At 43.8% G+C, this 21,404-nt stretch overlaps 1 protein-coding gene across 2 annotated transcripts in view; it reads left to right on the forward strand.

The window, feature by feature from the left end:
• The window catches only part of CREB1 (cAMP responsive element binding protein 1), a 52,744-nt gene extending 37,285 nt beyond the window's left edge, over nucleotides 1-15,459 (forward strand). For both annotated transcript variants that reach the window (XM_075934367.1, XM_075934365.1), the window contains 3 exons: nucleotides 4,378-4,560; nucleotides 5,832-5,982; nucleotides 10,944-15,459. In XM_075934367.1, coding sequence (XP_075790482.1) covers nucleotides 4,378-4,560; nucleotides 5,832-5,982; nucleotides 10,944-11,088 — 479 coding nt within the window. In that variant the 3' untranslated portion in view covers nucleotides 11,089-15,459. The remainder of the gene's footprint in view (nucleotides 1-4,377; nucleotides 4,561-5,831; nucleotides 5,983-10,943) is intronic.
• The last annotated feature ends 5,945 nt before the right edge of the window (nucleotides 15,460-21,404 follow it).

Genomic DNA, 21,404 nt, shown 5'->3' on the forward strand with positions numbered 1-21,404 from the left:
TCGTCCCAAGATACGTTTGCACTATGAGATTAGGTTGAATTTATTACGGTCGATTTTTAGCACCCAATTTTGTCAAGTGCATGTCCTCACTGTGTGCCTGAGGTTGATGGAGCGTGTCCCCAAGCTACCTTCACATCTGACAGCAGTGTACCATGAGTGGCCATCCCACAGTCCCTGCCGCCCCTTTGCATTCTAGGTTAAGGTGATGAGACCAAATCATTGCAATGTGTGATTCTGGGTATGTGTCGTCAGCATCCCATAATGCACTTACCTTCCTCCTCCCCTCCTGCTTGAAAGCAATGGCAATATTTTTGCATCCTTTTTTCCCTGGTTATTCATGCAGATGCTGTAGCAGGGCAAGCATGGATCCTACTCAGGTTTGAACTGCTGTGACAAGCTTTGCAAACACCTCATGCATTATTCTTCAGCAAGTCCATAGCCTAGCCAGGAGCCACCAGAGTGAGGATGAGGGGGCCATGAATACAGACATGCAGGAACCCATTGATTGGAACAATTGGCAAATGTTGGCAGCAGTCAATACTTTTGACAGAGTGGGACCAGTTCAGGTCCTGTGAGACAAGTACAGACTGATGGGATCAGATAGTTATGCAGCTATCAGACAATCAGTAGTGGCTGCAAAACTTCTGTATGAATAAGGCCATTTTCATGGAACTTTGCGAATTGCTTTCCCCTGCCCTGAAGCGCAGCAATGCCAGAATGAGACTTGCTCTGACAGTTGAGAAGTGAATGGCATTAGTCCTGTGGAATCTTGCAATGCCATACTACTACCGGTCAGTTGGGAATCAATTCAGAGTGGGTAAATCTGCTGTAAATATCCTGCTGTGGAGGTAGGGACTCTGGGAAACGTGGAGGACATAGTGGAGAGCTTTCCCGCAATGGGGTTCCCTGACCATTGTGGAGTGATAGACAGAATGCTCATCCTTGTCTTGCAATTGACCACCTTGCCAAAAAAGTACATTACTCACAAGGGGTACTTCTCAATGGTGTTGCAGGCACTGATGGATCATGAGGGCAGTTTCACCAACATCAGCGTGGGATGGTCAGAAAAGGTCCATGATATAGGAACTCCTGGCTCTGCAGAGAGCTGCGCGCTGGAACTTTCTTCCCAGACCAGAAAATTTTCATTGGAGGCATTGAAATGCCTTGGAGACCAGCTTGTCCCATGGCTCATGAAGCCATACGCAGGCAGCCTGGACCACAGTAAGGAGCAGTTCAGCTACAGGCTGAGCAAGTGCAGAATGGTGGTAGAATGGCTTTTAGCCATTTGAAAGTATGCTCTAGGCGTTTATTGGCTAGATTAGATGTTGGTGAAAGCAACATTCCCATTGGTATGGCTGCCTGTGCGCCTCTATATCATCTGTGAAAGTAAGCAGGGAAAGTTTCTGGTGGGGTGGACAGTCAATGCAGATTGCCTAGCTGCTAATTTTGAGCAGCCAGACACTAGCACAATAAGGAGAGCACATTGAGGGGCACTGCAAATCAGAGGGTATGTCTACACTACCCCACTAGTTCGAACTAGGAGGGTAATGTAGGCATACCGCACTTGCAAATGAAGCCCGGGATTTGAATTTCCTGGGCTTCATTTGCATAAGCGGGGAGCCGCCATTTTTAAAACCCCGCTGGTTCGAACCCCGTGCAGCGCGGCTACACGGGGCTCGAACTAGGTAGTTCGGACTAGGCTTCCTCAAGGTGTACCGGTAGTTCAGAATAGGAAGCCTAGTCCGAACTACCTAGTTCGAGCCCCATGTAGCCGCGCTGCACGGGGTTCGAACCAGCGGGGTTTTAAAAATGGCAGCTCCCCGCTTATGCAAATGAAGCCCGGGAAATTCAAATCCCGGGCTTCATTTGCAAGTGCGGTATGCCTACATTACCCTCCTAGTTCGAACTAGCGGGGTAGTGTAGACATACCCAGAGAGTCTTTGATAACCGGCTTTGTGAATGACCATACAGCGACATGACAGTCATTTATGTTGCTCTTAACAACATGCCTCCTTTATTAAGTGTATTAGCCTGTACTTCCCCTCCTGCCCAGTGCATATGATACTAACAATAAAGACCCTGTTTTCAGAAATCACGCATTTTTATTTAGCGAACACTGGGAGCAGAGACAGAAAAGGGGTTCAGGGCATGAGCTTGGGGGGGTGGCGTACAAGGCCAAGAAGTGTATAACAACCTCCTTGCTCAGCAATCAAAGCTGTGGGAATGACAGCCTTCTCTTCCAAGAGACATCTCTGGGAGTTGAGTGCAAGGCTGCCCTTGATTTCCGCTCTCCCCTTCCCTCCCCTCCTCTGCATTGTAGGGCACTTGGGAGAGGAGGCTGTGGAACATGGTGAGGAGGACAGGTGCCTCATCCAGGTGCCTCAGCCTCTTTGTCTGCTCCCCCATGATCCTCAACACCTCATCCTGGGTCTTGCATTCATGTTCCCTGCACGCTCTCCTCTCATGCTCCATTCATATCACCTTCAATATCATTCTCCTCCATGCATTTAAATGCGCCCTGGTGGTGCATGTGGATTACATTTGCTCATTAAACGTGATCATCTCGAGTGTGGTTTTTTTCGCCTTCTGATCTGTGATAGCCAAAGCACTGGAGGAGCCAGGGAGTGAGCACCAGATTGACTGTTGCACACGCTATAATGAAAAAGTGAAGGACAGACTTAAGAGAGGATACATTGTAGAATGCAGACTCAAACCTTTTACCACAAAAAGCCATCTGTTCTACACAATAGGCATGTGTTACATGCAAGGCCTACTAGGCAGAAACAAGACACAGATCACCATGGTGGAACTGGACTCTGGTTGCAGGCATGGTAAGCAACAAATTGGTTGCTTGCTTCTGCTTTGAAAGCATGTGTGGCTCAGTGACTGCAAACTACAGCTCTGATGGCTAGGTGTCCATCAAAGGAGGGCCACTGTCACAAGGAACTCTGCCAGGGAGAAGGAGCTGGTTGTGCTTGGCGGGACTCATGCAGTCAGCAAGTGTTCGCCACCCTTGTTTGCCAGGAGAATGCAACTTTCCCTTCTGACCGGGGCCTGCCAGGGGGAGGGACATGCCAGGCACACTTGCAGGGACTCCCGTGGTCAGCAAACTTGAGCTCATGCTTTGTTGGGGATTAGCAAATGGAGCTGTACTGCCTGAGTGCTATTAGTTACATAGGGTATGTCTAGACTACATGCCTCTGCTGACAGAGGCATGTAAAGTAGACTACACAACATAGTCAATGAAGCAGGGATTTAAATATCCCCCACTTCATTAAAATAAAAATTTCCGCCGCGCTGTGCCGGCTCAGCTGATCGTCAGCACAGCACGGCAGTCAAGATGCAGATCGGTCGACAGGGACTGGATGCTCTGCTCCCCTGTGAGCATTCTTCTCCTCCTCCTCTTCATCTACAATGTCCTCATTGTTGCCCAAGGCTGCCTGAAGAGTCTTTAGGGAGGAATCCATGGAAGCTTTGGGACACCGGTCAAGTCCCTCCCTAGAATCCCATGCAACTGCTCATAGAAGTGGCATGTCTGCAGCTGTGACCCTGACCATTTGTTTGCCTCCTTTGTCTTCTAGTATGCCCCTCTGAGCTACTTTGCATAAATATCAGCATTTCTTCTGCAGCTTCGGAGTTCTGCCTCTACAGATTCCTTGCCACACACAGCATCACCTACATGCTCCATGCTGGTGCTCATTTGCAACCCTGGGCATTCATGGTCAGGTGTGCTGCTGAAATGTGCTGCTGTGCTTGCCACATTAGCCAAACATGAGATTATATTAAAATTTTCCCAGAGCTTTTCCTGTGCACCTGGGAGAGCAGCAGAGTTGAAAGTGTTCACCAGTGCGGTCACATTGGAGCACTCTGGAACACCTCTCAGAGTCCAAGAACATCAACTTTCACAACGTTGTGTCTTGCATTGCTCCAAAGTTGACCACTCAAGGTTGAATTTAGCATTACTCCTCTCATCAAGGAGGAGTACAGAAATTGAGTTTTAACAGTCTTTAACATTGGTGGAACAAGCTTGGTGATATAGACTCATTGTTAAGAAAATTGACCTAATACAGCTAAGTTCAACCTAAACTTGTAGTGTAGACCAGGCCTTAGGGGTGTGATTGGTAGGAGAAGCAAAGTTTGGTCTTTATTTTTGTCTATCAGAAAGATGGCAACCATAATGATACTGAATTATAGTAGGACATTGGTGAAGCCTGGTTACTTCTAAAATACAGTTACACTGACATATCTGATGTTAAAGTGTGTAGTTGTGCAACGGATTTAAACTGTTCTTCTGTAGCTCAATTGTAAACTGTAAGTAGCCATTGTAGGATATTGAATAAATCTTTTGACCTTTGTATAAAATATACTTGTCTTCAGTTGCCATCACCCAAGGAGGAGCAATACAACTGGCTAACAATGGCACAGACGGAGTCCAGGGACTCCAAACATTGACCATGACGAATGCAGCTGCAACCCAGCCTGGTACCACTATTTTACAATACGCACAGACCACTGATGGACAACAAATTCTGGTACCGAGCAATCAAGTTGTTGTACAAGGTACACAATTTCATAATCATATTATATTCTGTTAATTCTAAGGCAATTTAACTTACCAATAATTCCCTCAAATATGTCAGTTTTGGCACAGATCAGTTTCTGAAACAGGTAAAATAAATTCAAACAAAACCATAAATCTCACTTTTTTGGAACCATTTACTATCACTCAGAATAGAATTAAGATATTTTTGGATATAGAAAATTCTTCTGTTTTGGTTCCTGAAAGGTAGTTCACTTCTGCTTTGTCTATACTGTATTTCCTTTAGCTCGTTTAAGAGAATATTTACTATTTGTTTCTCAAAACCAGTGACACAATTTTCTTGAGAGTTCTTGATTTCTGTCAAGTGGTTTTCTACAATGATGATAAATTAGAAGTTAAATTTTAGGAGTATTTTTCAGTTCTTAGGGCAGAGAGCTGTTCATAATGTTCTTTCCATAAGGGAACTTTCCTTTACTAGTAATTTATTGCCCTTTCCAGTTAGAAGTCACTGTTTCTTTTTAATACTGTTCCCTGCACTACAAAAGAGTCCTTTTTTTTTTTAAAGATGCTTCTGATTTTTCTCTTTGTTCAGGTCATTGAAGGAAGAGACTTAATTAATGTATACATATGAAAAATACATCTTTTTTTCTTTTCTGTCTTGTATGTGTTTTTTTTTTTTTTTTAAAGCCATTTCTTCAAATAATAGGATTTATTCTAGAGAAAATGCAATAGACTTCCAAGTAAATAAAAGCTGAAGGTTGTGGGCTCTGTTTCAAAGGTTAGTGCATAAATTCCACGTGTGTTTGTTGTGGATACAAATTTTACATTCCTGCAAATCCTCCCACAGTCACCCCTGCAGATCCATATGCATGGAATTACCAGTTCACATGTGCATTACCAGTTCACTGGCGTGCACCTAGAAAGTACTGTTTGCCTAGGAATATCCCAAAAGCTATTTCCTGCTTACCTTGCTAGATTTATGGTTGCTTAGCAGGTTCACAAAATAGAACAGTCAAAACTCCATTGGAAGAAAATTTACAGTGGCACCAGCAGCTGCAGGATAAATCTTGTTGTCAGACACAAGTTAAGCCCTCTTCAGCGAGAATTACTGCAGCCAAAACTAGAAATGAACTACCATTGATAACCCAGATAATCCCTTCTGCATTGTAGCCCAGTCGTTGCCTCATTTTTTCTGGTTATGTTTAGATTGGTGACTAGGTGTTATTCGCACAGTATTTTAACAGTGGATTCTCACAGTGCTGTGTAACCTAATATGATACTTCCCTTTCAGCTGCCTCAGGAGATGTGCAGACCTACCAGATTCGCACAGCACCTACCAGCACCATTGCACCTGGCGTGGTCATGGCCTCCTCCCCAGCACTTCCTACGCAGCCAGCAGAGGAAGCTGCACGAAAGAGAGAAGTGCGCCTAATGAAGAACAGGTGTGTGCAGTGTTAATTTTGCTTTGTTTGTGCATAGAATTAGAGTTCTCAGTGTTAAACTGGTGTGATATACACCTTGCATTTCTAACAGGTCTAGAGAAGAGTGGGTTGTGCAATGTTTATGCAATAGATTCCTGGCTAGTCTCATCCCCTTTATGAAACATTATATGAAGAAGGTCAAAATGTCTTTAAAGATGCCAACTAAGACAAGCAGCATCTGATAACTCAATATATTGTGGCTATGAAGCCATAAGGTTTGGTTGTCAGTTCATTCTGCAAGTGCTGAGTTACCCTTTCAGCTAGCATTTGTGGCCAGAAGTAAATATTTCACTGGTAACAGGCAAATTTCACAGTCTCTTTTGATTACAGAACAAGTTCTTTTAGAGTTAAACATTGCATTTTAAAGTTCAGCTTCTTAAAGTAAATGAATTCTTGCCATCACCTTTTCTGTGTTCTTTAGCTTAGTCTTCTATTAATTCCCCTTATCATTAGTCCCTGTGCCCTCCTCCCACTTTGGTAAATTCTCTCTCTCATCTCACCCATCCCCTTTTAGCCACTTGTCCCTTGGATGCTATTCTCAGAAGGCAGCAGCATCAAAGATAAGGGGCAGAGAAGCAGCTGAACCTCTGAGTTTGGTGTCAGGACTCAGCAATGGCAGCAGTTAGGGTGAGGGAGAGAGAAAAAATAATTCTACCCTGTGAGGTGGGGATGTTTGGAGAAGCAGGAACTGGCTTCGGGAAGAGAAAGAGCCACTCCCCCAAGCCTGTTAATTTGTGTGGGAACAAGGAATATGAAGTTAGAGAGAAGCTGGGAAGGAGTCTGCTCAAGCCTGGATGTTGCAAAGGTGAAAGTGGCTGCCTAGGAGTGGGAGAAGGACAAAGGGGGTTAGCTGATTATATCCCAACCAGCTTGAGCTGCACGACAGGCTCCGTGTTTGACACTCTGCATTAAACAGTATTATCTAAGAAAATGACAGCATTTTCTGTGATGGGCAAAAAAATTCTGGGGGTTATGAGGGCCCTGATTGACTGACTTGCTATTCCAAAAAGCTGAGTGTGTTATCTAGATGAGTTTAACTTGGTAAGCTGTGGATACGCAGCAAGAGGACATCACATGAACCAAGTGCTGTGTACTATGTGAGTGGTATGAATGAAGAAAGAACTAGTGCTGAACTTTCCAAAAAGTCTTTAACTAAAAGGTTTCAGATATTAGTGAATAGTTGGTGTTACTGTTTCCCCTCTAAAGCCTCTTCTGTGGTTAAAATTGTGAGGTCTCTCAGCAGGTCAGGAATCCTATCCACAGTCAAGGAAAGCTTTGCAGTTTGGAAAATATCAGAAAAACAAGGGAAATCAATTCTGTCCATCTTATACTAGTGTCTTCTGCATGAGCCACATTGCCTTTGTTTAGCCTGCCTAACTAATGGATGTTTCAGAAGTGAAATTACATTAGAGAAGGAGGGAATGCCCAATATATATGGGAAGACAATATATACTGAAGGATTACATAAAATATTTATAGACAGTATTGAATCTGCCAAGATTAATCTCTCAAAAACAATTTCTGGCTGGATAGACAAGTTCTTCAAGTGCTTGCTCATGTCCATTCCATGATGCATGTATCGTCAGAAATGTTTCCCTTAGCAGAACCCGTCAGGCCAGCAGGGGAGCCCCCTGATGTGGTGCTGTTATACTGGCCAATATATGCCCTGGCTGGCCCTCCACACTGTCAGTTCCTTCTTACCGCCTGTGAGGTCATTGGAATGTGATCTTACTCTCAACTGGCAAGCGCCCTTTAGCAGTCAACTCGTTTTCAAGTTATTTGTTCTTCGTTTGTTGTTCTAGTTTTTATCAGTTCTCTAATTAGTTGCTAAGTATTGTTTCTTAGTGCTAAGTACTGTTTGGTAGTGCTAAGAGCCCGGTGCGTACAGCAAGGCATACCTGGCCCCCAGGGCTTCAGACCCCGCCAACGGTGCCAAAGGCCTATGCCCTGCGGAGACCCACTCTGCCTGTCTTAAGCGCAGGGGAGAGGCTCAGTTATCCAAGGTCTGCCAGACATTCAAACCACGGACGAAGCAGGGGAAAGAGTTGTGCCTGAAAATCATTCTGCTGGAAGCAGCTCTGTGACCGGCCTTGGACCCAGCACTGGTGACACAGAGCGCACCGGCCTCGGTGCAGGAGGCGTTGAACCACAGAAGCACCCTCCCGGCATCATGTAGACCTTGGCACCGTTCCCAGTGCCTCAGAGGAGGAGGAGGTCTAGCAGGGGCAGGTCTCCCCCACGGCACGTGCCCTGCATGCACCCATAGCCCAGGCTCGCAGGGTCGGGCAGGAGGCCGAGCCCGCGCCGGGACGTGAGTCCAGTGGGCGACTTCCTGGAGCCCTCAACTCCAGAGGTGTTTGAAGTGGCCAGGGACCTAATCGAGCAGTACCCTCCTTTTCACCAGTACCGGCTGCCGGAAGGGATTGGGACCTCAGCCGGCACTGGCACCAGACCCCAAGAGGCACCACTCTGCAGCGTCTTCCCAGGCCGCCCAAAGCCCGTGCATGGCACTGTCTGCAGGGCTGGCACCAGCGGCGACCTCTACCCCAGCCTGTCCCTCTGCACCAGATTCGACACTGGGGCAGGTGTCTCATCTGGCACTGAGCATGGCACCGACCACCGTGACCTCTGGCGCCGCTCGGGGCCCAAGTCCGAGCCTGACCATACCTCCTCCTGTTCCCGTCGGCACCGGGGAAAACCGGAGTGGATGGCTTGGCATGTCCCAGCAGCATCAAGGTCCCCGACTGCATCTGCTTCCACTCTGCCATGGTCGGCGCTGGAGTACTCAACAGACTCAGAGGTGGAGTCCATCTGGTCGTCGGGGGGATCCAGATCCAGGTCACGGCATTGGCCTTATTCCCACCGATCACAGCACCAGAGTATCTTGGCCCACCAACAGCAATGGGCGCAACTGGTCCCGGTACTGGCAGTGCAGCAGGCCTGGCCCCCTCAGGCCCCAGGATCCTCTTAGTGGCCTTTTTGGACCCCATGGGCCTATCATTAAGCCCAGGGTGTGGCCCCTTCCAAGCCAGAGTCAGCCTTCTCCCTGTGCAGGGGACCCCCCTTAGCAACCGCCCTGACCTCTTCGCTCACATTGGGGCAGTCGCTCCCCCTGCGCCGAATGTCTCCCAGGCCCTCGGAGTCCAGGGTTCAGGCGGGTCAGCCCCTTGCAGGGCCATCAGCAGCAGCCTCCCAGGGATCCTTACAGGCTGAGTGCCCTGTCGAGATGGTGATGAAGGAGTCCTCATCTTCCTCCCCCAATGAGGCCCTGAGTGACACTCTCCTTTCCATGCCCTCCATGGTCTTGAGGGCTCACCAGGACTCCCTTAGACGCCTGGCCTAGAGTCTGGGGGTCCAGGCTGAAAGGGTGTCGGAGGACCCCAACCCAACTGTTGACATCTTGCAGTCGGATGCCCCCAACAGAGTGGCCCCTTCCGTATTGTGGCATTTTGATGTCTGTTTTTCCTTTGCACTTTGGTGCTCATAATTTGGAGCTTATTAAAGTTTTTCCTTCAGTGTTATTACTTCAAGGATGCTTAGCACTTAGTTTGGCATTGTATTTTTCATTGATGCTCTTAGCAGGCTGGCATCTGAATTAGGGTGCTTCAGCACCAGTTTTTACAAAGTAGCTCTGTGGCATACTGTGTTGAAGCTTACTTCAGTACGTTTTGATTTCTATATTATTGATACAACAGAAGCTGGTAAGATAATCATGTAATATCCATGTGGTTGCTAAGAATGAGTTGTATTCTCGTAAAAGGGGGAAGGGATGATATATTATTTGAAATACTGTACAATTAAGTGTAGTGATATTAATAGTATCAGTAAAACGAGGGCACTGCACTGGTAACAAGGTTTTGTACAGCTAGAGTAATGTTTCTCAACCAGTGGCATGAGTACCCTTAGGGGTACTCGAAAGAAGTCTGGGGAGGAGGGTACGTCAACACAACTGAAATTTGGAGAAAACTGAATTTTTAGTTTAAGTTTTACAGCGCTTTACTATTTTTGTACTTTTTACACCCAAAAATGTCATCACCTGCCCAGCCACGATTAAGATGTTAAACAAATGTATTGCAATAGTAGAAAAAAAATGTGTGTCTGACAACTGTAGGTACTGGAGGTACTTTTCATATATATATATATATATATATTTTAAAGGGGTACTTTATAAAAATAGGTTGAGAAACCCTGATCTAGAAGACAAATACTTGAGTGCCTTAATTATAGCCTCTGTTGCATTGAGTAAACAAAGCTAACAGTGTTTTATCACTGCTGCCATTGTTCATTTGTACCATAGCAAATGGATGGGTTAACTTGATGAACATTACTCGTACTCAGGTTTTTTATTATATTACAGCCGGTCCCTGAGTTGTGAACGGTCGAGTTATGACCATTCGCATTTACGACCAAAGCTCCCATGGAGTGGTCATAAAGGCAGTCTCCAAGTTACGAACACGACCCACGCTTGTGAACAGTGCGGTCGCTATGTAACTCAATGGGGTTGGAGTTATGAACAGATCGAGTTATGGCCAAGTGTTTGGTCCGTAACTCCTTCATAACTCAGAGAGAGGTTGTATTTCTTATTATAAAACTCATTGAAATGATAACAAAGTGATGTACTCAGCACAGAGGCTGCCATAGTTACAATGCTGTTCAGTCACATTCTAAAATGGGCAGAATTTTGTTAGTGTTTACATGCTGCTACTCATATACTGACGTGATCTTTGTGATTTTGATATGTATGATTTGCGACAAAAATGGTTATATGCTTAATTTCTTCCTGAATTACAAATTCCTCTAATTCTACAGCCAAGTTCTAAAAATGCTGATATTGGTTTGGCAGTTTGACCTGAATAGTCAAGCTCAAAAGCAGCTCATGCTTTCTCATACGCTGAGTTTGAATGGCCTTTTTTGCTTTACAGAGAGGCTGCACGTGAGTGTCGCAGGAAGAAGAAAGAATATGTGAAATGTCTCGAAAACCGAGTGGCTGTGCTTGAAAACCAAAACAAGACACTGATTGAGGAGCTGAAAGCACTTAAGGACCTGTACTGCCACAAATCAGATTAATTTTGGATCCCATTTTTCCTTGTCAAAGTGGGATACAGACTGGTTTTGCCCACAACCAGAAAGACAAAGTAAACTTTTTATTTTCTAAACATTTCTTTTTTTCTATGCGCGAAACTGCCTGAAAGCAACTACAGAATTTAATTCATCTGTGCTTTGCATTAAACTGTGAATGTTCAAACATTTCCTCCACTGCTCCTCCCAAGAGGTTATTTTCATCACCAACCATCCTGATCATGAAGAAGAAGAAGAAAAAGAAGAAGGAGGAAAGGCTTCTTTCTCATGCCCCCCATCATTGTCAAGAAGTAATCATGTTCATTTGTGAAGACTTGGGGAGGGAGACTGGGTTCTTTTGTATGATTTCCAGAGTGTGTGCTGACCTTTTTGATTGCCTTAGGGACAGAATCACCCTCTTGGCCTGAAGTACTTTGTGGACCACATATATATAAAAGTAGGTATGGTGCAGTGAAGATGCAATGATTGCCAAATTGATACATGGTTTCACATAGTCATTATAAACAGTACAAATACATGGCTGAGTGGCATGCCAAGCGAAGGCAGCGCCATATACAGATTCTTAGTGTGGAGATAATAGAAAAATATTAAACTATCGCAGGTGGATTTTTGGAGTGTCATCTATAATCTCTCTGCCTTCTAGATTGATAAAAGCTTCTCCATACTTCAGAGACCATTTCATTGAAGCTAGGTCCATTATGGGTCACTTGTTGCTTCTTGAAGCAGGTGTATGTGTGTCTGTGTCTGTCTGTGTTCAATATTTTGAATACACTCAAATAAATCACTGAGTGAAGCATCTTAATATTGGATAGGAAATGAACTCAAGTACACAAAGGTACAATAGCGAACAGCTTCTGTTTAGAAGACAGTTATATAGTAAACAAGAGTAATGCTTGGAGCCCTACCTGTTTTTATCCAGCACAACTATATCACCAACTCCATGTATAAATTCATTGATGAACATGGAAATTCCTCTGAATATCTCATCTCTTCTCAGACAAGTAGGTTATCTTCATTGCTTTATGCTGAACACAGGTTTGCTAAATTATTTTTTCAACCCCTGAGGTCTCCCTGTATACTTAAAATTCATCTTTGGAAGACAAGTTCAAATATGAGGAGTATAAATGTTCCCTGCTGAATCCCACTTTTAGGGGATTTTTAGGGTAAGAACTGTGTTTGGGGAAAATATTGACTATGAACCTACCCATCCTAACCATAAATGTACATAATTTATTCAATGGATGGTTTTAATGTAAAGAGCCAGATCCAGCAAACTCTTTACTTATTGAGTAAAATTACTCACATGCATCAAACGTTTGCAGGATCAGGCCCTTGCGTATGCACTGAGGGAATAGCTATTTTCCCCAGAAATACATGACAAGAAATAGTAGATGTAATCATGTTCACAATAATGAACTCTGTACTCAGCATTAGGATTTCCATTGTGTGTCAAAATAATCATGCTTGGTTTGTGTATTGGCCCTTCAAAGCCAGATTGTGATGTTTTAACTTGGTCATTTGATAAAATATGTTTGCTCTGGACCTCAGGTCCTGGTTATTATTTCAAGCTTTGTGTATATACACATACACGCAAGACTATGGTCTGTACTAGTACCTAGGCTAAGTACTAGCTAGTATTTTTTCTTGTTCACTTAATCTGTTTAAAAGTAAAATTTCTAATTTAAGATCATTTTTAATGGTGAGACAGCTGCCAAGGTGGCATTAGAATAAAAAACACTGAGAGGACTGTAAACAATTGACTAAGAAAGCTGTTAGCAGTATTAAAAGTTATGGCTTTCTTATTTGAGACGGCATTTGGTTTCCAAGAGGTTTAAGAAAGGTTTAAGATTAAACTTGTAGCATTATTGTTTAATCTAGGGTCAAGATTAACTTCAGGTCAAGTTTTGTTTGATGTCAAATTAAACAGAATTGTAACATGAGTATCAGGATAATGAAAGAATAAGTTTTCAAATCTAAGATTGTCAAGCAGTTTTTATACATAGCCTATTTTTATCTGCAGTAGAGGATTGATTTTCCTTTTTTATTTTTTTTAATTAAGATGTCACTTTATATGATGAATGATGCAAACTTGAAGAAAGCCCCTAAATTCTCAGATGTGCTTTTATTAAAATTGGCAGATTCTTAAAGATGGAGAATACATACATTGGAGTGAATTTATCCCTTCCCCCACTCAAGACAAATAGTTTACTATAAATGCATGGCATTTTCTCAGACTTCCTGCTAGAAGCAGAATTCCTGCTACTGCAGGAGTGGACTACTGATTTGCCTCATTTAAACAATTATGTGTTAATAAGAGAATTTTAAAAAGCTGTAAATACTCTACATGAAGCAGGATGTTTCTCACTATAGAGCCATCAGTTTGCAAAAACTTGGGTTTTGTGGTGAACCTGCATGAAATTAGTTGATCTCAGTTCTGTTCCTTTTAGATAATTGGCACTGATTAGCACCTTTTGTTGATAGTCTCTCAGCAGAACTAAATAGACTGTGGAGACAGATCTGTTAGACCTAGAGGTGCTCCTTCAAGGACAAAGTGGAATCATATTCATTGGGCAAGGTGGAAAACCTCACCTTGCTAATGTCCATGCTGTACAAGTCCTGTGGATAGAATCTTCAGAGTTACCAATCCAGACCCTCATCAGCATTAAAGTCACATACACAAAAATAATTAAAAAATCTTATTCTAAAGTACCCAAAGATGGACAAGAATCTATTTTTGTGCATGCAGCACTGAGGACTTGGGTTTTTAATAGAAATGAAATAAGTCAGCAATGAAGATTATCGTATTAGAACAAGTACAGGGTTGAATTTACCAGTTCATGCTTTTATTATTCACAATGGCCAAAAAGAGAAAGAAGACAATACCAGAATCCATTCAGATGTCATTAACTTACTGAGAAGCAAATAGCAAGGGGTAGGAGGAAGTCAGCTTTTATAAATTAGGGCCATTTTGCTGTAGAACAGAAATTCTGCTGAAATTAATGGGAGGCTTGTTTTATATCTCTGTTGTAAGCTTTCAAGCATTGATAGCCTGGTTTACCTGAAGAGAGGTTAGAAAGGGCTAGATCCATTATGCTCATAATAAACCAGAATTGATTTCAAATATAATTTTTGTAATGTCATTATTTTGCAAAACAACAGCACCAAGCAGGCAATTAAGTTATTGTCAAAGGTGCTCTCTTAATTTAGATATTCTTGAAAAAAATATGTATAATATGTACATATATATATATATATATATTCACACACAGTATATAATCTACAGCTCTGAGAGCTTTTAAGTCAGGAATGCTGAGTATTATAGTATATTAAGAACAGAAACAATTTTTACTTTTGTGTGTGTGGGAGTGTGTGTGCATGTGCGCGCAAGCTTACTCTTTTCAGTAGGTTTGGGCTGCATTATTCAAACACTGATTTTTGTGCTGTTGTTCAGTTATCAATTTTCAAGGATTTTATTTCATTCTTCAAGGCCATTGTGTTTTTCTTAGATGGAGATTTTGAAGTAATTTAAACGATTGTTTAAAAACGTTCTCTCCCCTCCTCAAAATTATTCACTTTTGAGCTTTGTCTCTTTGGCAGCTATATAAAATAGGCAAAAACAATTGGAAGGGTTTTTACTAAGAAACCATTGGTAACACTTCTTTTTTTAACTCATGGGGTAGGGGTTATGCTTTTTATTTGACCATTGATTTCACTAGATTTGGAGAGTTGCCAGTAGCATTGCTAGTTTCTGAAAGCACAATTCCAGCCAGCCATGCTCTTCAGGACAAAGTCATCTGTAGGCGTTTGATTGTTCTATAGTTTGTCTTTGTGTCTCAGACCTACTGGCTTGTCTGGTACTAAATGTTGACCAGAAAGGTGTTCGAATGTTTGGAACTGTATGAAGACTCAGGAAAAAAATAAAGTTGATTTAACAAGGAAAAACCACCCTATACATAATATTTCTGATCTAAATTTGTACTGCCATTTTTTAATCTGGGCTTCCAGTAGACAGCAGCTGCAGGCAGTCATCTGTTAATTAAAACTGGTCTCTGCTTATTTTTAAAAAAGCTAGCCAGTGCTTTTTTCAGGTTAAAGCTAGAACAAGTACACTTTAACATGAGTTCATCATCAGTGGTCACAAACCGTTGGCACTTATAGGAGGGTTTTTCTGTGTTTCTGAGGCCCTGTTTGTATTGCCATTTTTTGCCCTGAGAACAGTAAGTGACATAACATTCGCCAATGACCTAAAGGAAAGGTTGTATATTTATTTTTGTTACATGATATGCTTTGTAAATGTTTGATAAAATGTGCACTTTTACAAAAAGAAATAAACCTTAGAACAATTCTATATTAATTTTGCTTGAGAAGCGCCCTGATATGGTTATTTGTGACTCTCATTCCTCTCCACAAATCCACTGACTCTTTCATGATGAACTTTCAGCATGAAGCCTGTTAGCATCTGACTTTTAGCAGGTGCTACTTAAAAATGACAAGGGATCTGAACCGGCAGTACCAACTAGATCATCAGGGTATAGTGTAAGGACTCCATTTTGTCTCTTAGGAACACATATGGGATGCATGTTAAATTCTTTTTAGACACAACAACTAGTTCAAAGACCTCAAGTGAGAAAGGGGAATTAATTTAGAAGGGAAACCTAAATTTTTTCAGTCCTCTGTTTTAGATCTAGCTGCATACTACAGGTGCTGCATTTTCCCACCTGCTCCCACCCCCCAAAAAAACAAGAACAAATGCAAAAGGATTTATAGATTCTAGGTACCAGGAAATGAAGGCACATCTAATGATAACTCTCCCATTCAGCTACCAAAGAAAGAAAGAAAGTACAACTAACTCTCTCTCACAGTGGCAAGAGGTGAGTTAATGTCTTAGCTCTACACCCTGAGTTGTTGTAATGTACGCTTTTCATTATGTCCTGTAAATTCACAGTTTGTGTGGCCTGTGACTAAGGACTGATTTCCTTGATCTTCTGAATGTGCTAGTTATAAAAAATACTGATCCGAGAAGGACCTGAACATGTAAAGCTTAGCTAGTTTGGGACGATTCAAACTAATATATACAAACATGGTCCTGAAGTTCCACCTGTCATTTGTTCATGGTAGATTGAGCTCAGCTTAAATATTTCTGTATCTTTAGGGAAGAGGGACGAGATTCAGTTTGTAAAAAGAGTTTGTATTTCAGGTGTTCCACCTTGGAATGCATTTTTAAGTGGATTGGAATCATAGCCTGTGAAGAGAAGTAAACTGGCAAATTTGTCTAGCACAGATTAAAGACCTTGACTTGTCTACATGTCTGGTACTGCAAGTGCAGGTCCCAGCTGCAGTTTTTGGCTTGCTGTATAAGATGGTAACTTTAGATCTCATTCTCACCAGCAAGAAATAAGAAAAGTTAACAGTCCTCAGGAGATGTCCCTTGGGCCGGAAAGAAAGAGTGGGAAAGGAGCTAATGATCCCCGGTTAGCGTGTTTAGCATAAGCTGACCATTTGCTGTACTTCAAGTTGGAAATGATCAGAGTCAATTCATTGAGTCTCAACCTCAGGCAGCATTTCTGTGAAGTTAGGCAAAATCTGGGACCATCTGCAAATGGTCCAGATTAGAATCAGCAACAGCAGGATGCTCTACCGAAGTTGTATTTTATCCAGGAGCCACTCCATTTTGTGTGTATAATGAAATTATTTATATTTAAAAAGAAGCAAAATTATAGAACTGCAAATTTGTATGAAATTTAACATTCTACTTCTTACATGGACTTTCTGGGGTGAAGAAGGGCAGAGGCAGAGAGAGGTGCTAACTAGCAACTGTTCCCACTTGTCCTCTGCAGACTTGTCCACATATCAGTTGTTCATGTCAAAAATAAATCATTTCTAGAACAGATTTATAATTTGAAATATTTTTAGAAAAATGTTTTTCAGGGAGGTTTCTGGAACAAGAATTATTATTAACTAGTGTTATTTTTTTAATTTAAGATGGAGAGGGTAAATCTCAACTCACTCATTTCTGATACTTTACCCAAAACTATCAGCACAAAACAGGGTATTTCAACCTTAACTCCACCATTTGTGTTAAAATGCTAAACAAAGAAACCTTGATGTGGGAAATAAGTTCCTATTACAATTCCCTATATTCTAGAAATGTCCCTGTTTTAATTTTTTTACTTAATCTTTTTGTGCTTTATCTGTGTTTTAAAAAATTGTACTGAGTTATAATGCATTTTATTAACACTATGTACATATTAGCTGCTTTGTGTTTCAGAATGGTAGTAATTGCTTTGTATATTAAAGTGATCCTTGTGAATTTGTGAATTACTATCATAAAGAAGTGCTTTTTCTTACTGTAACCTTTGTGGATAAACTGTCATAACACCTTTTTACACAGACATTGATGTGCAGTCACATAAACATGCTTTTAAAAACTCAACAAAGTCTCTTGTTTGAGGAAGGGGTTCCATATAAAATGTGTTGGGGGCAGCGATAGGTAGGAACATAGTCTTACAATGGTCCATCTAATCCTGTACCCTATGTTCCACTGTAGCCTGTTTCAGAAGGAGGGGCAAGAAATCCTGTGGTAGGCTGTTACGGGATAATCTACCCACATTACTTCCTAATTTATTTTAAATTCAGCTGAGATTGGTTTATGTCCTCAAGCTTTCATATTCCTCCCGAAAGTGCTGGCCTTTTTATTTCTCAGCTTTTTTTTTTTACCTGCCATCATGATGGGCGTGATTTCTATGGGCTAATTTTGTGTTACGTTCATTGTATTGGGTTTAAATATGTTGCTTGTCAATGTATTTAACATCCCCTTGTAAAGTCTAAAATGATGTTTTAATGTAGTACTGTCCAAAGTAGTAATGGAGAGACAAGAGGAGGCGTTGAGGGGACTGGTTTCCATTGATGAGAGAGACGAGATTTTGAGCTGAAGCAGAGCTCTGCATGAGCGCCACAGCTTGTTTCCCTTATCAACAGAAGCTGATCCAGTAGAAGATATGACCTCCCCGCCCTTGTCTCTCTAATATCCTGGCCCCTGTGACTACAACAATATTGCAAACCAAGCAATGTCTAGCAGAACAACCCACAGCAGCACGGTGACCACGTGACTAGATTGGGTAAACTACAACTCAGGTCAGACTGTAGGGTTAAAATCCAGGGAACCAAATTCAGCACTACTGTAATGTAAGGAGATGCCTCTCCATTAAGGTCACTGCATGGCAGTGAAGTCCCCCCATCACCTTTCCATGGTTGGTTTTCAATTACCACAATTCCTTAAAGCAGGGGCAGGGGCTTTTTTGGGTCGGAGGCCACTGACCTACAATCAGGCCAGACATAAGTGAGGAGGAGACAGACACTCCCCATACTCCCCACCCACCCCAGAGTCAAGGTAGGCCCCCATTATGCTCCTGCCCCACAGTGGGTGGGGAGAGGAGGCTGGAGTGCTAGCCCGGCAATGCTAGATGGGCCTTCAGCCCTGGGGGCCAGATCCAGGAGCCTGAGGTTCCCCATTCCTGCCTTAATGTAACATTTTTCTTTACAAAACCCACCATCCCATCCAGGAGAGGATCACATCAGGGCTTACACCCCATGGCTGTGTCTAGACTGGCCAGTTTTTCCACAAAAGCAGCTGCTTTTCCGGAAAAACTTGCCAGCTGTCTACACTGGCCGCTTGAATTTCCGCAAGAGCACTGACGCTCTCATGTAAGATTGTCAGTGCGTTCTGCGGAAATACTATGCTGCTCCCGTTCGGGCAAAAGTCCTTTTGCGCAAAAGGGCCAGTGTAGACAGCTCAGATTTGTTTTGCGCAAAAAAGCCCTGATCACGAAAATGGCAATCGGGGCTTTTTTGTGGAAAAGCGCGTCTAGATTGGCCACGGACAGTTTTCTGCAAAACGTGCTTTTGCGGAACAACTTCCGTGCCAATCTAGACGCTCTTTTCCGCAAATGCTTTTCCATTAAAAGCATTTGCGGAAAATCATGCCAGTCTAGACGTAGCCATACAGTAATTCCTCATTTAACACGGTAGATACGTTTCAGAAAATGATGGTGTTAAGTGAAAACGTGTTACGCAGGGTCAATTTTCCCATTGAAAATAATGGAAAAGGTGGGGGTTGCGTTTCAAGCGGTGGTGTCAGTCATTTTTTTGTTGGTGCTGAGTCAATGTCAAAATTAGACTATGTACTGTACAGTAAAACTCCCAATAGGGCATCAGCTGGAACCCAGAAGTGCTCTGATCAGCCGCTCTCTCGGCAGGGCTGCTGAGAGCCACACGTGCGCTCACGGCTCCAGCCTGCACGTGTTAGCAGCCGGGACCTGGGGAAGGAGAAGGAAGGGGGTTGGGTCGGGAGTACAGTATGCCCCTGTGACGGGTCTGCTGGGACCTGAACTGAGTCCGGCAAGGGGGGAGGGGTCACCAGGGAACAGTGTGGCGAGTGGCGAACCCTCCGCGGCTTTGCAGGGAGGTGGGGGAAGCCCCACGCAGCCACTGGCGACAGGCCGGCTGGGGAAACCGTGTTATTTCAGGGACAGTCGTATTATTCAAAAACCGTTCCCCCCCCAAAAATCATGCTATCGCAAAAATGTGTTAAGTGGGCACGTGTTAAACGAGTAATTACTGTATAAAACTCCCATTGACTTTAATGGGACACTTATGGCAACATGTAAAACAAACTAGATTTCATCCTGAAATCCACATCCGTGCCCTAAATGCTTACACAAAGGTGAAACAAAAGGTGTATTCACCTGGAATTAAGTAACTCAGTGTGTTCCTGTGAGCATCCTTTCTGTTACAATGCTAGTGCACAGGCAGATACACCCAAAGGCATCCCTACTGAATTCTGCAGCAGTAGGGCAAAGAAGCAACACTGTAAATGTGTCAGTTGAATCTGATTACCTTGCTAAACGCATTGTCAATGGTACTGCTAAAATAGCTAATTGGGCTATGCTAATAATCTAGCGCAAATCTTCAGGTGACAGAATGGAACCAGATTGTTCTAGAGTCCAGGTTTTCTTAATCTCACGCAGGATGTTTAGAATCGTGAGGTCCATTCTCAAAGCCCTCATGGAGTTCAATATTTTTGTATTTAATGAAAATCAAAACCACTTTTCCTTCAGTTTCTTTGACTCTATTGACTAAAAATGTAGGAGAGTTTTTTTCCCTTTCTCTACATTTGTTTTTAATTTCTAAACATGGTACAGTAAACTTCCGATAATCCGGCACCTTTAGGACCCAGGAGGTGCCGGATTATCAGATATGCCGGACTATCGGAAGGGGGGGGGCTATGAGGGGTCTGGGGTGGGGTGGGGTGGATGCCACCCCAGACCCCTCATAGCCCCCCCTTCCGATAGTCTGGCTCTGCCCCAGGTGTCCCTGATTCAGCCTGCTGGTCAGTTTCAGCAGCGGCTGAATCAGGACGCCTGCAGCAGAGCAGCTGGATTGCTGCCGGGTTGGTCGGGTAGTGCTGACCCTTGGTGCTGCAAGACCAACCCGGCAGCACTCCAGCTGCTCTTGGGGACGCCTGGGGCACAGCAGCTGGGGTGCTGCTGGGTTGATCCCGCTACTAGACCAACCCGGCAGCCCCCCAGCTGCTCTGCCCCAGGTGTCCCCAAGTCAGCCACTGCTGAAACTGATCAGCGGCTGACTCCAGGAAGCCCAAGGCAGAGCTGTTCTGCCCCAGGCTTCCTGGAGTCAGCCGCTGGTCAGTTTCAGCAGCGGCTGAATCAGGACGCCTGGGGCAGAGTAGCTGGGGGGCTGCTGGGTTGGTCCCACAGCGCCGAGGAGTGGTGCTACTGGACCAACCCAGCAGCACCCCAGGTGTCCCCAAGTCAGCTGCTGCTGATACTGACCAGCGGCTGATTCCAGGAAGCCAGAGGCAGAGTTGCTCTACCCCGGGCTTCCTGGAGTCAGCCGCTGGTCAGTTTCAGCAGCAGCTGAATCAGGACGCCTGGGACAGAGCAGCTGGGGCACTGCAGGGACCAACCCGGCAGCACCCCAGCTGCTCTGTCCCAGGTGTACCCAAGTCAGCTGCTTTTGAAACTGATCAGGGGCTGATTCCAAGAAGCCGGGGCAGAGCAGCTCTGCCTCAGGCTTCCTGGAGTCAGCCACTGGTCAATTTCAGCAGCGGCTGAATCAGGGACAGCTGGAGTGCTGCCGGGTTGATCCCGCAGCCCCAAGTGGCAGCACTCCAGCTGCTCTGCTCCCGGCTTCCCGGATTCAGCCACTGGTCAGTTTTAGCAGTGGCTGAATCGGGGAAGCCGGGGGCAGAGCAGCTCCAATGGTCCGGCTGTCCGGAGCACTTCCAG

This window comes from Pelodiscus sinensis, chromosome 7, assembly GCF_049634645.1.
Source record: "Pelodiscus sinensis isolate JC-2024 chromosome 7, ASM4963464v1, whole genome shotgun sequence".
Lineage (NCBI taxonomy): Eukaryota > Metazoa > Chordata > Testudines > Trionychidae > Pelodiscus > Pelodiscus sinensis.